This window comes from Oncorhynchus gorbuscha, linkage group LG06 (genome assembly GCF_021184085.1).
Source record: "Oncorhynchus gorbuscha isolate QuinsamMale2020 ecotype Even-year linkage group LG06, OgorEven_v1.0, whole genome shotgun sequence".
Lineage (NCBI taxonomy): Eukaryota > Metazoa > Chordata > Actinopteri > Salmoniformes > Salmonidae > Oncorhynchus > Oncorhynchus gorbuscha.
In genome coordinates this window covers 21,148,937-21,163,984 of record NC_060178.1, presented here as the reverse complement: position 1 = coordinate 21,163,984, position 15,048 = coordinate 21,148,937, and the positions used below count along the sequence as shown (strand labels likewise).

Below are 15,048 nucleotides of genomic sequence, written 5' to 3'. Positions count from 1 at the left end.
GAGGGTCTTGCAAATGTTTCCTATTTGTCTGCCCCTTTAGTCCAGGGGGGTGCATCGCATGGTGCCAAATCCTAGAGATATTATAGAAAGGAGTTATGGATCCAATGAATGAAGGAACGTAGAACGCCCCACCCAGCAGATTGTCGACCAATCGCGTTCACGTTGTCATTATGGAGACACCTATTTCCAACCTTTCTTCCATAAAACATTAACGCACAAGAACTGATGCACATCAAGAAATCAGGCAACAAAGCACAGGAAAAACGACTATAGGCGCTCTAGAGCGCATTGGATATATTTGCAAAATTCTGTTCATTCCAATGTCAACTTTTCTCATGGAAAACCATATAAAGCGAAGGGTTTTACACATGTTCAATTCTTGGGTCTCGGGGGCTGGCCAAGAGAGAATTTGAAGTGGAAGTTATGGACCTCCTTCGCGTGGTTCTTTTCATGGACAAAAGTCCTCAATGAAACTTACATTAAATGTGGAGACTGATACATTTTCCTCTGGCCATCAAGTAGCCTATTAATTTATATGCCATTGTGAGTAACCATTTGATACAATACATATGTTGAAATTACGATATCACTGAAGTCATTGCAAATCAATTTGTGCCACTTGTGTAGCCTACCTGTAGCTGGCAAACCAATTTAATAAAAAGCCTAACTTCAATGTTATTATGCCATTATTAAGGGTCATGTTTAGTTAATTAAATTGGAAGCCTTCAAAGCTCTCGCAATTGCCGATCTTTTGACTGTAACAGCAGTCAGATTAGGCTACAAGTTAAAACAAAACAAAATACTTTTGTTGACAAGCATATTCACTTCATATACATTAATATTTAATTCCGTGATTTAAAGTTATGACCCCATCCTCAGTAGCCTATTCCAGCATGGTTTGGGAAACACAAGCACTTCTTACCTCAAAATCGCCTCGCTATTTATGTTGAATAAATCTTAATTTGAACTAAGCAAGCTGCTAAATCATTGAGTTTACATCTTGACTACATATAGTCTACAGTTGCTTAGACAATCTGAAATGAGATGTAGGCCTATAGGTTACCTGCCTTTGTCTAAGCAAACAATGGCAAAGTTGAATTGCAATCAGTCTGTAGCCTATGCCTATTGAAATGACAAGTCAATCTCACAAATGGGCTATTTTATAATGGTTTGTAGTCTTACCTTATCTGGCAAATAACAGCACATTTGGCAGAAAATAACCTAGCATGAATTTATTATGTTCGTCCAAGTATTTCTTGCTCCGAGATTAAGATCCTTTGTCCAACTTTCATCACTCAAACTCTCCTGTCAGATATCTATGGTTATGCATATCCGCAAAGGGGATTTATTTACAGTTATAAATCTGGTTTGAGCCCTGAATGCTGATTGGGCTGAGAGCTGTTCATATATGCGTAGTCTCTTTAACTATACATTCATGTACATACTACCTCAATTGGGCCGACCAACCAGTGCTCCCGCACATTGGCTAACCGGGCTGTCTCCATTGTATCCCACCACCTGCCAACCCCTCTTTTTACGCTACTGCTACTCTCTGTTCATCATATATGTATAATCACTTTAACCATACCTTCATGTACATACTACCTCAATCAGCCTGACTAACCGGTGTCTGTATGTAGCCTCGCTACTGTATATAGCCTCGCTACTGTATAGAGTCTGTCTTTTTACTGTTCTATTTCTTTAGCTACTTATTGTTCACGTAATACATTTTTTGCACTGTTGGTTAAAGCCTGTAAGTAAGCATTTCACTGTAAGATCTACACCTGTTGTATTTGGCATACATGACAAACTTTGATTTGATATCAGACCATATACCACAGGTATGACAAAAATATACTTTTTACTGTTCCACTTACATTGGCAAACAGTTTATAATGGCAATAAGGCACCCTGGGGATTTGTGGTAGATGGCCAATATACCACGGATAACAACTGTATCCATGCACTCCGTGATGCTTCATGCTTAACAGCCCATAGCCGTGGTATATTGGCCATATTTTTATTTAACCTTTTATTTAACTAGGCAAGTCAGTTAAGAACAAATTCTTATTTACAATGACGGCCTACTGGGGAACAGTGGGTTACCTGCCTTGTTTGGGGGCAGAACGACAGATTTTTACTTCGTCGGCTCGGGGATTCGATCCAGCAACCTTTTGGTTACTTGCCCAACACTAACCACTTGGCTCCCATACCCACTTGTGTCTCACTGCTTAATCATAGCATTCAATCGAGTTAAATCGACATCCATTGATGGGAAATAATCTGGCGAGTTAAGTAAGGGCAAATTATTCTCCTGCAACATATTCAAATTACTTCATGTCATAGCTCACTGTATTTTTTTCACAATATAATAATTACTGCATTTCTAACGCCGTTACAAGTTTCTACGATATTCTTAATTGGCTTGAAAAAGAGTTTATTGTATTAATATGGCAACTCTCTTGCTGTGGAAAAAAATGAGCTAGACTTCTAAATTGATAGTGCAGTTTGTTTAGGTGATTTTACAGTGAACTAGCTACTTTGCATGCTGATATTGTCTTTGAGATTATTGTGTGTAGCTACATTTTCTGACTGGCTACCTAGTTAGCTTTTTTTTGTCGACTTGAGCTGGTACAGGTTTCTACAAAGATTTTCCATGTTGCTACCAACCTTATTATAATGCCAAAATGAAAACATTTGTTTACCAAACATATTGTTTTTTTAACCACTTTTTTTCTATTTTTCAGTGTTGTCGGATTTGTCCTTTTAATGTACACTGTCAATTTAGTCAAACTCTTTGGCAGTGTGTACCACCAGGATGCGATGATGGTACATGACTGCCAATTGAAAAGGCCATGGCTCTTTGACTCTTTTTTTTGTTTGTTTGTTTTTGTTTTTTTCCCATGTGCATTAAATGTTGTATAGACCTTGATCTTTTTCCCACAGAAGTGTGTGTGTGTGTAACAGATAAGCAAAAACTAGATTTTTGTCATAGGCCTATATGCGAAGACTTGCCTTTGGCATTTTGTCTAATGTTAGTAGCCTAGTCAAGAATGCATCATGCTATATTGGCATTCAACACTTCAATCTGGAGGTTTAAAATATCCTGCTGGTGGCCAATTTGACCTATTTTAAGAAATGCCATTGGTTGGTGGATATACAGTATGTAGTATTTCATCAAGTGCAACTACGCTGATTGATTTTGAGACCTGAGAAAGTTTACACTTTTCTAATATTCGCAGGTATGGCCCCAATGTGCCTCGACCTACTTCAGCAATAGATTTAACCCGAACTCAAAGTTTTCGCCCAAATAATGAAAGTCAAAATTTAGGCCTCTCTGCAATGTATTATTTATGTCTCACTGTGTGGTGACTCAGTTTGTGACTTGCTTGGTTTTAGGAAAATGAGTCAGGCCCAAAGTCAGACTCCGAACACGACCACCACCACAGTGGCTCCGCCACCTCCAGTTGAGGTCCCACTCCCAGTGAGCCCTCCCAAAGAGCTGTCCAGCAGCTCACCGTTGCAGGTAAGCCTACTCTTCTTCCTCCATTTCCTTCTCTTATATTTGAGTCATTTAGCAGACGCTCTTATCCAGAGCAACTTACAGTAGTGAGGGGTGTACATTTTCATACTTTTCCCCCATACTGGTCCCCTGTGGAAATCGAACCCACAACCCTGGCATTGCGCTCTACCAACTGAGCTACACGCGCCATGCTCCTCCACCCCTTTATTCTTTTCCACCGTCCTCACAGAGCGTCCTCTAAGGAGGAGTTACCAAAGATTTTTATAACTAAACCAAGAGAGACCACAGCTTGTCGTTTCCAATGGGAGCAAATTAGTCATAGTGGGCAGAACAAGCAAGGAGCATTTATACATCCAGGGAAATATCTGTCTCATTGTTCTCTGCGGAGTTACTATAGATGTTATTATTAGCTCCTTCCCCTCTGGGTTTTCACCTCAGACACCTCATGTCCTTTCCCTTCCGTTCCCTCCCTTAAACATGAGCAAATACACACTCCAGTCTCCCCCTCCTTCGTACACACAAAGGTGCAATGGTGTTGAAAAGAGGGAGTTTTGGAACACTAGCTGTAAACAGAAACCCACAGCGGAGCAGTTGTCTATGTGGCCAGTCTGGTTTGGCGAGAGACGTTCGAGGAGTTCTGCCAAACTAAACAGGTTAAGGAGCTGTGCCGATCCACAGGCCTTTAAACTGGGCCTAGTATTATTTCAGAACCAAGGACTTCCTGCTCCACTGTGATTAGGTCAGCCACTTCTAAAGTTGTTAGTGTAGGCCGGTTCAAATGAAGTCTGTTAGTAATACAATACCATGCATTGTGTGGAAAGGGCACGGTTATCATACACTCAGTGTAGCTGAGTTCCCTTTCACTCTGACTACTCTGACCTTCTCCTCTACTTCTCACCAGCACAGCACATTAACTTAATTTTTGTATATATTCTTTATCTTGATGTGTCATCAATAGAAACTATAGCTCATAGTTTTTCTCAGAATCCTTAGAGGTGAAATGAGTCCACATTCCCAGTTTCATTTTGTGCCTCAAACTCTGTTTCTGCCAGAAACGGCCGGCTGCAGATTTCATCGATCCACTGGCCAACAAAAAGCCCAGGATATCACACCTCGCCAACAAGGCAGCGGGACCAGTAAATGGCAAGCTGAGTTCCTCTAATGGGAAGGAGGTGAGCGGGGCCGTGGTCACGGCAGTAGGAGACAGTGTGACATCCAGCTCCCAGCTCCCCCTGCTGGACATCCCCCGGCCCTTCGACCCACTCTCTGACGTCAGCAATGACTCCAGCCACAATGGCCGGGACTGTGAGAGCCAGGAGGCAGCCATGGCCGAGAGACTGAGCCAGCCACCCGTCTTCTCTGGGCCTACAGCACTCTCTGTACCAAGCCTGGGCCACTCGTCCCCCAGACACATGGGCCTCGACAGGCCCCGAGGCAAGAGCTTCTCGCCTTCCCTGCACGGCAAGTCCAAGAAGAAGTCCAAAAAACACAAAGACAAGGAAAAGTCCAAGGAGAGAGAGAAAGAGAGGGAGAGGAAGGGAGTGGAGGAGCGTATTCCTGAACCAAGAAAGGCCTGTGACATCACCTCCAGCCCTGACAACCTGAAGAGCAGCAGTATTCCACACAGGAGCACAGGTGAGTTGTCATAGTATAGAGATCTATAGTCATTGTTTGTAGTAATCACATTGGTACTCAGTTAAATCAGGTGACCGATTGGCAAAATTGGGAAGCTCTACTGCTAAGCATGATTCTAGCTCATGAGTTTTAAATCGGGTAATTCATGAGACATTTTGCACAATGGAAAGACAACACATACTCATCCTTACAGTTCAAATATCTGATTTTGTCCCAATTGACATGAATTGATCAAATGTATATATGAACACTATACCTAGATTACTGCAGTCTGCGTTCTTGTGAATGGAAGCCCTGACTGATGTAAGTGATAATAAATAGAGTCTTCATGTATCTGCTTCAATGGAGAAGGGTTATCTTACAAAGTCACCTTGTGCTTCCTTTCAGATCTCAATGGAATGTGCAACAACACCAGTGTTCCTTCGTCATCGACTGAGATGGCAGACTATTTATCGTAAGCACTTCCTTCTTACAAAACCACAATACATGAATAATGAAATGACTGTTTCCAGCAACAGATCTTGACGACATGGAAAGTGCGCAATTGAAAGGTATTTCATTGAATCACTCCTCTTTCTTAGTTCTGCATTTCCCTCCCCCCCTCTGAACAGGAAGTATACCGTGATTGGCTCTTCCGAGCAGCGTCAGACCTACAAGAATGACTTTAATACTGAGTACAGTGAGTACCGTGGCCTCCACTCTCGGATAGAGGGAATCACTCGGCAGTTCACTGTGCTCGACACTGAGCTCAAGCAGCTCCAACAAGGCACAGACCAGTACAAGGTACACCCCCTGGAGCATTGTGACTACTGTTCTGCCTAAGCACTTCAGCTGCACTATGGTGCCGTCCGGAGTTTTTGTTTTCATGTTCGACTTCAGGATTAAAATTTGAATGAAATCACTGATTGATCCATTTTATAAATTGTTTTGTATTTTCTTTTACAGACAATCCACAATCAGATACTCCAAGAGTATCGTAAAATAAAAAAGGTAAGCTTTGCATCTGATTCCTTTGTTTTTCTTTTCGTAAAGCTGCTCAAGGAATTTCTGCGCAAATACTGATTGTTTTTCTATCCCTCACAGACGAATCGAAACTATAGCCAAGAGAAGAATCGCTGTGAATATCTACACAACAAACTGGCACATATAAAGAAACTTATAGCAGAATATGATCATCAGCAACTTCATAACTGGCACTAGTTTGACATTTACTCTTTTCTCTCTGGAAACCAGACAGAGAAAGAAACTGGATTCTGCTTGCTCTAAAAGTACTTATTAAAGATGCCATGAAGGGAGTATTCCCCTCATTGGGGCCAAAAGCACTAGTGAGGACAAAGCAGACCACATTATATTTTCTTTTTTTAAGACTGTGGCATGTTTGGCCAGATCGTTGTGTAGCTACATTGCATCCGGAAAAGCTTTGTGGTGGTGTTTCTCATACTCTCAGCCCACCTTAGTGCACACAGATTTCTCAAAGAGTAGAAATGGAAAATCCACATTCTTTGGTCATCTCCAAACAGCCTTACCTGGTTTGTAGACTGGGGGGGTGATAGTGACACTGAAAGTCAGCAGATCTTAAGCCAAATGCAAATAGTTTCAGAGAAAAAAAATATGGATTGTGATATCACGTTTTCTGATCAACTATTTTACTATGTTTTTCTTTTTTAATTTATTTTTTTCTTTTTGGACATAGGGGTAACAAGATCTGTTTATAATTTTACACTCCTCAATCAGTACTACAAGGCAGTGTCTTGTTTTCTTCTTCATCTTGAATGTCAGCCAGTATTTTATGCAAAAGCTGCCATCAAATTATCCATCTGTTGCTGTTCATAATTTGTTTCCTTTTAAAGAGATACAACTCCCCATCAATGAATAAAGACAATGCTATAAAAACTCCAGTCAGGCCTGCACAGGTGCCTCTGTTTGGCTTTTCTTACTCATTGTTCATATGTCTTAACCAGAAGGACATCATGGAAGAGCAGCTGCATCCTCGGCTGATAGGAGCTTAATGAATATAAAGGGTTACCACAGGCTGGTCAAGTATTTTTCATAATTGGTCATGGTAAACTGTAATTATAGTTAGTGATGGTACTTGGCTATGCCGATCTGCTGTGGGGCAAGGTTGTTTTCAGCTTCCCTACGCAATTGTAAAGCCAGTTCACTGTCAGAAATGTGCAAAACCCACTCTCCTCAGGCAAAATTGTATCACCTAATGCAAACAGGGAAGATGGAATAATCAGCTTCAACAGAATGTTTGTTTTAATCATAAATTGGAAGATATTAGTATACCCCATGCAGCAGCATTTACTATTGTAACTTTTCTCTGTTCAATGTAGTGGAATATGTTGGTTATAATTTCCCTTTAGTCAATACAAAACATTTGCTCTTAAAATAGTTTTTTTTTTTCAACCCCGTGTTTGTTCATCAATATGATTGTCAAGGTGACTGTTAACCCAGGACCAGCCTCACATCTTCCAAGTGGAGTGGATGACTCAATTATCCTTCTTGTGTATCTGCCAGGCTACAGTATTTACAGCTCTTCAACGTGTCCCGAAAGCTCCTGAAATGATCAGAAAAGCTGTAATGTTTTGTAAACTGTTCTTCACTAAGCTCTCAATCCCTTCAGTCAAGTTTGGTCTAGTCAACTAATGCATTTCTGATATTGACCATTTTATGTGAATATGAAAAGTCCACTTTTTTGTTGCAAATATTAGTTACTCTTACCTGGGTTTTGTCAAAATGTGTATTTTCACTTTGTCCATCAGTGCATGCTTTCCGAATGTCTTAAAATGACCCGTATTAGTATCTTTACTTGAAACAGCTTCCCAACGACATGCAAAGCCCTGATTTAAACATCAATATGGAAACTATTTGACTGTTCTGACCAGCAGTAATACCAAAACAAGATGCTCTCCCAGGAATTGACCAAATGGCATAATCCATTTCAGAGCAAATGTTTGGTTTATTTTGAACATCCCATTTTAAACCAGTATTGCCCTATAACATGTCATCAAGCCTTTGGTTAAGATGTGAGTGGGGCTCTTATTCACTTGAAATGGATCTACATGCCTCTGCTTAGATGTTTCCATGTAAGTTTACTGTTTCATCGCACATGAAATCCAAACACTACGCAACATGGCTGATGCTGAAAGATTCATTTGACAGATTGCATCTGGAAAGAGAACATTGGGGTCTGGTGAATGTTTTGTGACCAGAATCCATTCTTGTCATCACCCAGTAATGATGAGCTCTTTAAATAAGCAACTTTTCGCTGGTCTCATACTCTCATTGCTGTTTTATAGAGACATTCTGATATGATTACTGTATACATTTCACTTGCGGTCAATCCATTCTTTTCATCAATAAAGATGGTAAATGCATTTGCTTGGATATGAAACAAGTTGTGTTTTAAGTATTAACTGCCAGAACAGTACACCATGGTATGAATTGGATGTGCCAAGTGACCTGTCGTATAAGTTTTCATATGATTACAAATGCTGCTGTTTTGGCAAAGAGATTGCTTTGGAAAAGAGTCTGGGATGTTGTCGCTTAAACCCAAAGCCTGCTTTTTGAAACCATAAGGGTCTGGGACTGATCTTTCAATAAAATTATTTAAAATCTTTATTTTGGTCATTCTGAGCCAGTTTTTGCAGGTTATTGTATGGAATTTCAAACACACAAACCACATTATGCGTAATTGAGGTTTGGGGACAATTTGTAAAGAATTACATGTACAGAGGCCAAACATGATTTCACCCCCTGCTGAATACACAAAATATCACTTTCTATTGCTGTTCCCATAGCTCTAAATTACACCTCATTTCTGGTACTTGAATTGCCCAGTTTCATAATTTGTTTTACTGTTGAATGTACTGCGTTTCCTGCCCCATTTCTAGATAGGATTTCCTCATAATTGGGCAGGAAATCTATATTTAGCTCTGTGGACATGAATCATTGAAACATGTTTTCTTGATAAACTCATGTGGAATGTATGTTCTCTCTTCATTGTATATTATCACACCTGTCCTTGATCAATATATGTTTACTTAGCATTGTCATGGCATGTAGAGATGACAGCAGTGCAGTAGTTAACAGTGAAACAGGAGCTGTGTTCGAATACTCACTAACCGTATTAGTTATGACATGAATCTAGTAGTATGCTTATTGGTCATAGTATGGCTATAGTTAGTATGCCAAAAGTTCCCGGATGTTGTACTAAATTTGCCAAAATACGGAGTATACATGAATATATTAGCCACAATATACAGTGGGGGGAACAAGTATTTGATAACCTGTAAAATCGGCAATGTTTCCTACTTACAAAGCATGTAGAGGTCTGTCATTTTTATCATAGGTACACTTCAACTGTGAGAGACGGAATCTAAAACAAAAATCCAGAAAATCACATTGTATGATTTAAGTCATTCATTTGCATTTTATTGTATGACATAAAATATTTGATGCATCAGAAAAGCAGAACTTATCATTTGGTACAGAAACCTTTGTTTGCAATTACAGAGATCATACGTTTCCTGTAGTTCTTGACCATGTTTGCACACACTGCAGCAGGGATTTTGGCCCACTCCTCCATACAGACCTTCTTCAGATCCTTCAGGTTTCGGGGCTGTCGCTGGGCAATACGGACTTCAGCTCCCTCCAAAGATTTTCTATTGGGTTCAGGGCTGGAGACTGGCTAGGCCACTCCAGGACCTTGAGATGCTTCTTACAGAGCCACTCCTTAGTTGCCCTGGCTGTGTGTTTCGGGTCGTTGTCATGCTGGAAGGCCCAGCCACGACCCATCTTCAATGCTCTTACTGAGGAAAGGAGATTGTTGGCCAAGATCTCGCGATACATGGCCCCATCCATCCTCCCCTCAATACGGTACAGTCGTCCTGTCCCTTTTGCAGAAAAGCATCCCCAAAGAATGACGTTTCCACCTCCATGCTTCACGGTTGGGATGGTGTTCTTGTTGTCATACTCATCCATCTTCCTCCAAACACGGCGAGTGGAGTTTAGACCAAAAAGCTCTATTTTTGTCTCATCAGACCACATGACCTACCATTCCTCCTCTGGATCATCCAGATGGTCATTGGCAAACTTCAGACGGGCCTGGAAATGCCCTGGCTTGAACAGGGGGACCTTGCGTGCGCTGCAGGATTTTAATCCATGACGGCGTAGTGTGTTACTAATGGTTTTCTTTGAGACTGTGGTCCCAGCTCTCTTCAGGTCATTGACCAGGTCCTGCCGTGTAGTTCTGGGCTGATCCCTCACCTTCCTCATGATTATTGATGCCCCACGAGGTGAGATCTTGCATGGAGCCCCAGACTGAGGGTGATTGACCGTCATCTTGAACTTCTTCCATTTTCTAATAGTTGCACCAACAGTTGTTGCCTCCTCACCAAGCTGCTTGCCTATTGTCCTGTAGCCCATCCCAGCCTTGTGCAGGTCTACAATTGTATCCCTGATGTCCTTACACAGCTCTGGTCTTGGCCATTGTGGAGAGGTTGGAGTCTGTTTGATTGAGTGAGTGTGTGGACAGGTGTCTTTTATACAGGTAACAAGTTCAAACAGGTGCAGTTAATACAGGTAATGAGTGGAGAACAGGAGTGCTTCTTAAAGAAAAACTAACAGGTCTGTGAGAGCTGGAATTCTTACTGGTTGGTAGGTGATCAAATACTTATGTCATGCAAATTAATTTCTTAAAAATCATACAATGTGATTTTCTGGATTTTTGTTTTAGATTCCATCTCTCACAGTTGAAGTGTACCTATGATAAAAATGACAGACCTCTACATGCTTTGTAAGTAGAAAACACTGCCGATTTTGCATTGGCTCTTTGCTTGTCAAAAAATATATGTCAAATAACACTATTTGAAGTGTCAAATAAACTTATTGACCAATCAGGACCTGGATATGACTGCACGTCACAATAATTGAACACGTTAATAATTGTTTTTACGTAGTGTAATCAATGCGTAATATCTATCACTCGTATTTCTTATGTCACAACGATTCACTGATACTTATGCTATGATGATGGTAAAGTTGTCCCGCGCACCTGCTGCTGCCGCACGAACGCAGACACTTCCACCAAGCTATGGACAGTGCTGTTTATTTTATTTTAAATCTAGCTATCTGATGGATGCAAACAATGTTATTCCCCAAAAACATAGCAAAATTACTATCTGTTTCAGTAGCTATAGTTAGGTTAGCTAGCTATCTTGGTGTCGTCATTTAAAATGCCCCAAATTTTTAAGACCGTTCCTATTTGATTAAATGGTGATCTGACCCACCTATGTGAAAGCTAGCCACAATAAGGATTAGCCACAATAGTGGAATTTACGATTCGCCTTCAAAATAAAAGTATTGCAATGAAAATAATGCAAATTAATACAAATAGTGGTATCATGCCATAATGGAATAGATCATGCTAAACGAGGTTGGAATGTTCTTATATAAATTCAACAAAAGACAATTGATTAATTTGACAAATCTCTTGAAATCAAACTGTGAATGTGTTATGACTATAGAATTGCATTTGGGGAATACCTATTTCACTGTACAGCCTTACCTATGGATTTTGGATCAATGACCTGGGGTATCAGTCTACTCAGCGACATCTAGTGAACATTAGCGTCATAGATCTTATTGCAGGACACTTAAACAACTGTGAATTGAGCCACATTATATTACCAGTGAACCTACTATGTGTATTAAACACAATTCCAGAGGAGAAACTATGCAATGTGGATGTTTTGGAGCCTGATCACTCTGAGGAGTACTTTGGGGGGAAAAAAAGCACTTGTGTACTGAGTAGACTGATACCCCATTTCATTGATCCCCAACCCTTAGGTAAGGCTGTACAGTGCAATTTGAATGTCAATATGCACAATAGGCTGACTGGAGAGGTGATTTCCCATAGTCAACGTCCCACAATAAGAGCTAAGATGCTAATATTTGCATAAACTCTTCACAATTGTGTTCTGTATGTGTCACCGAGTACTTATACACCATTTCATTGCTCCACATTCCAACACTCCAACCTTGTTTAACATGATCTGGTCTAAATATGGCATGATTCCACCAATTGTAACCTTCTCCATCACTTTCTAATATTGACTTTTATTTTCAAGGCGAAACACAAATTCCATTATTGTGGCTAATCTTTATTGTGGCTAGCTTTACAACGCATAGCCCCGTCCGGTCGAGCAATACTAGCCAGATGAAGCTAACTGGCTGCTTATAATGTTATAATGTGAGCAATAGGGTTAAGTAGCTGGCTAGCTAGTTATTTCAATAGGAGAACAATAAGTGGCTACCTAGTGTTAAGAGTTGAGTCAATCGAATCTGTTATCTTGATAAGTATGACACTGAGTCACCGAATTGTATACTATGTACTTTTTATTAGCTAAGCAACGTGGTAAATGCAATTTTTGTATATACGGGCTCTCTGTCACACCTCGCAGGGCAAACCGAGAACTGACTTGTTCCTGACAAAGTTATTATAATATACTCTGACAGAAGTAGTTCCTGCTTCCGAGCCGGCCTGTTAAAGTAGAGACTGGGCGTGGTTTAAACTTACTCAGCCTATCGTTGATTGTTGGCGCACGAGCTGGTCCCAGCCCCCGAGGCGCTTCAGCGGTCAGTCGTTGTAGTTGTGTAGAATATCTATGCGCCCATGCACTCGATACAGTTATCACACACTTGGCTATCTAACAAAACACCATTTGTTCCTGTTTTTATGTTATTCTGTATTTTTCCATCCCGAGAAAGTCCCATGGCCCTGAAACTGTTGACAATGTCTCAAGTCAGCTATGTTGCATAACATATACATCCACACAAGCCAACAGCAGATAATATTCAATCACATATATGGTAACGGCCTATAGTGCATAACACAGAATCCTCACACTAGCTAATACTTACTAACATGAATTCCTAAATCGTTGCTAAGAATATTGAAAATGACTGCAGTTTCCAGTTTCTACTGGTCACTGTTTTCAGGCTGGTTGCATTGGTGCTAGCTTGGTACCAATCTAAAGCTATCTAGATACCGATGTTTTTAGCAACTTCTGGGGTATCAAAGATATTTGCAAATATTTTTCTTCCTGGTCTAATTCCAAATGCTCACACCATCGTTTTCCCATTCGGTTTAACAAATAATGCCTTATTACCAACACAGTATTGTACAACTTGCACATGCAAATTTATAATGTAATTGTGTTATTTGACATGTTGGGGAAAAAAGCTTATTTGACCCATCAAACACTGTTATTTAACGCGTGTATTTTTTTTTGACGCGCAAAGATCCAACGGCGTTCCATATTTAGGGCCGATAATGCAATTCTTCAGAAAATGGGTGTGGCTTCAGCTTTTCAGATTGGCGGAAAATACGCAGCCAAAGTCTGACGAGAATGGATACAAATTCATTGATTTAACTAATTATTGAAAATAATGTAATAAAGTAATGACTTAAGGCTGACAATTTGTAAGCTACGCTTCCTTTACAGCGGCAGTATGCTGAAATTGTTTCCACCCCTATTACTAGCCTGTTTAACCTCTCTGTCGTGTCGTCTGAGATTCCCAAAGATTGAAAAGCAGCTGCGATCATCCCCCTCTTCAAAGGGGGGGAGACTCTTGACCCAAACTGCTACAGACCTATATCTATCCAACCCTGTCTTTCTAAGGTCTTCGAAAGCCAACAAACAGATTACCGACCATTTCAAATTCCACCATACCTTCTCCGCTATGCAATATGGTTGTAGAGCTGGTCGTGGGTGCACCTCAGCCATGCTCAAGGTCCTAAACGATATCTTAACCGCCATCGATAAGAAAGAATACTGTGCAGTCGTATTCATTGACCTGGCTAGGGCTTTCGACTATGTCAATCACCGCAGACTCGACAGCCTTGGTTTCTCAAATGATTGCCTCGCCTGGTTCACCAACTACTTCTCTGATATAGTTCAGTGTGTCAAATCGGAAGGTCTGTTGTCCGGACCTCTGGCAGTCTCTATGGGGGTGCCACATGGTTCCATTCTTGGACCATATACATCAATGATGTCGCTCTTGCTGCTGTTGAGTCTCTGATCCACCTCTACGCAGACGACACCCTTCTGTATACTTCTGGCCCTTCTTTAGACACTGTGTTAACAACCCTCCAGGTGAGCTTCAATGCAATACAACTCTCCTTCCGTGGCCTCCAATTGCTCTTGAATACAAGTAAAACTAAATGCCTGCTCTTCAACCGATTGCTGCCTGCACCTGCCCGCCTGTCCAACATCACTACTCTGGACGGCTCTGACTTAGAATACGTGGACAACTACTAATACCTAGGTGTCAGATGTTTGACTCACATCAAACATCTCCAATCCAAAGTTAAATCTAGAATTGGCTTCCTATTTCGCAACAAAGCATCCTTCACTCATGCTGCCAAACATGCTGCCAAACATACCCTTGTAAAACTGACCATCCTACCAATCCTCGACTTCGGCGACGTAATTTACAGAATAGCCTCCAATACCCTACTCAATAAATTGAATGCAGTCTATCACAGTGCCATCCGTTTTGTCACCAAATCCCCATATACTACCCACCACTGGGACCTGTACACTCTCGTTGGCTGGCCCTCGCTTCATACTCGTCGCCAAACCCACTGGCTCCAGGTCATCTACAAGACCCTGCTAGGTAAAGTCCCCCCTTATCTCAGCTCGCTGGTCACCATGGCAGCAACCACCCGTAGCATGCGCTCCAGCAGGTATATCTCTCTGGTCACCCCCAAAACCAATTCTTCCTTTGGCCACCTTTACTTACAGTTCTCTGCTGCAAATGACTGGAACGAACTACAAAAATCTCTGAAACTGGAAACACTTATCTCCCTCACTAGCTTTAAG

General features: G+C 41.1%; 1 protein-coding gene across 1 annotated transcript in view; it reads left to right on the top strand.

The window, feature by feature from the left end:
- The window catches only part of ell (elongation factor RNA polymerase II), a 42,322-nt gene extending 33,540 nt beyond the window's left edge, over window positions 1–8,782 (top strand). The window contains exons 7-12 of the mRNA XM_046352617.1: window positions 3,400–3,526; window positions 4,576–5,158; window positions 5,546–5,612; window positions 5,770–5,941; window positions 6,104–6,148; window positions 6,242–8,782. Coding sequence (XP_046208573.1) covers window positions 3,400–3,526; window positions 4,576–5,158; window positions 5,546–5,612; window positions 5,770–5,941; window positions 6,104–6,148; window positions 6,242–6,358 — 1,111 coding nt within the window. The 3' untranslated portion in view covers window positions 6,359–8,782. The remainder of the gene's footprint in view (window positions 1–3,399; window positions 3,527–4,575; window positions 5,159–5,545; window positions 5,613–5,769; window positions 5,942–6,103; window positions 6,149–6,241) is intronic.
- The last annotated feature ends 6,266 nt before the right edge of the window (window positions 8,783–15,048 follow it).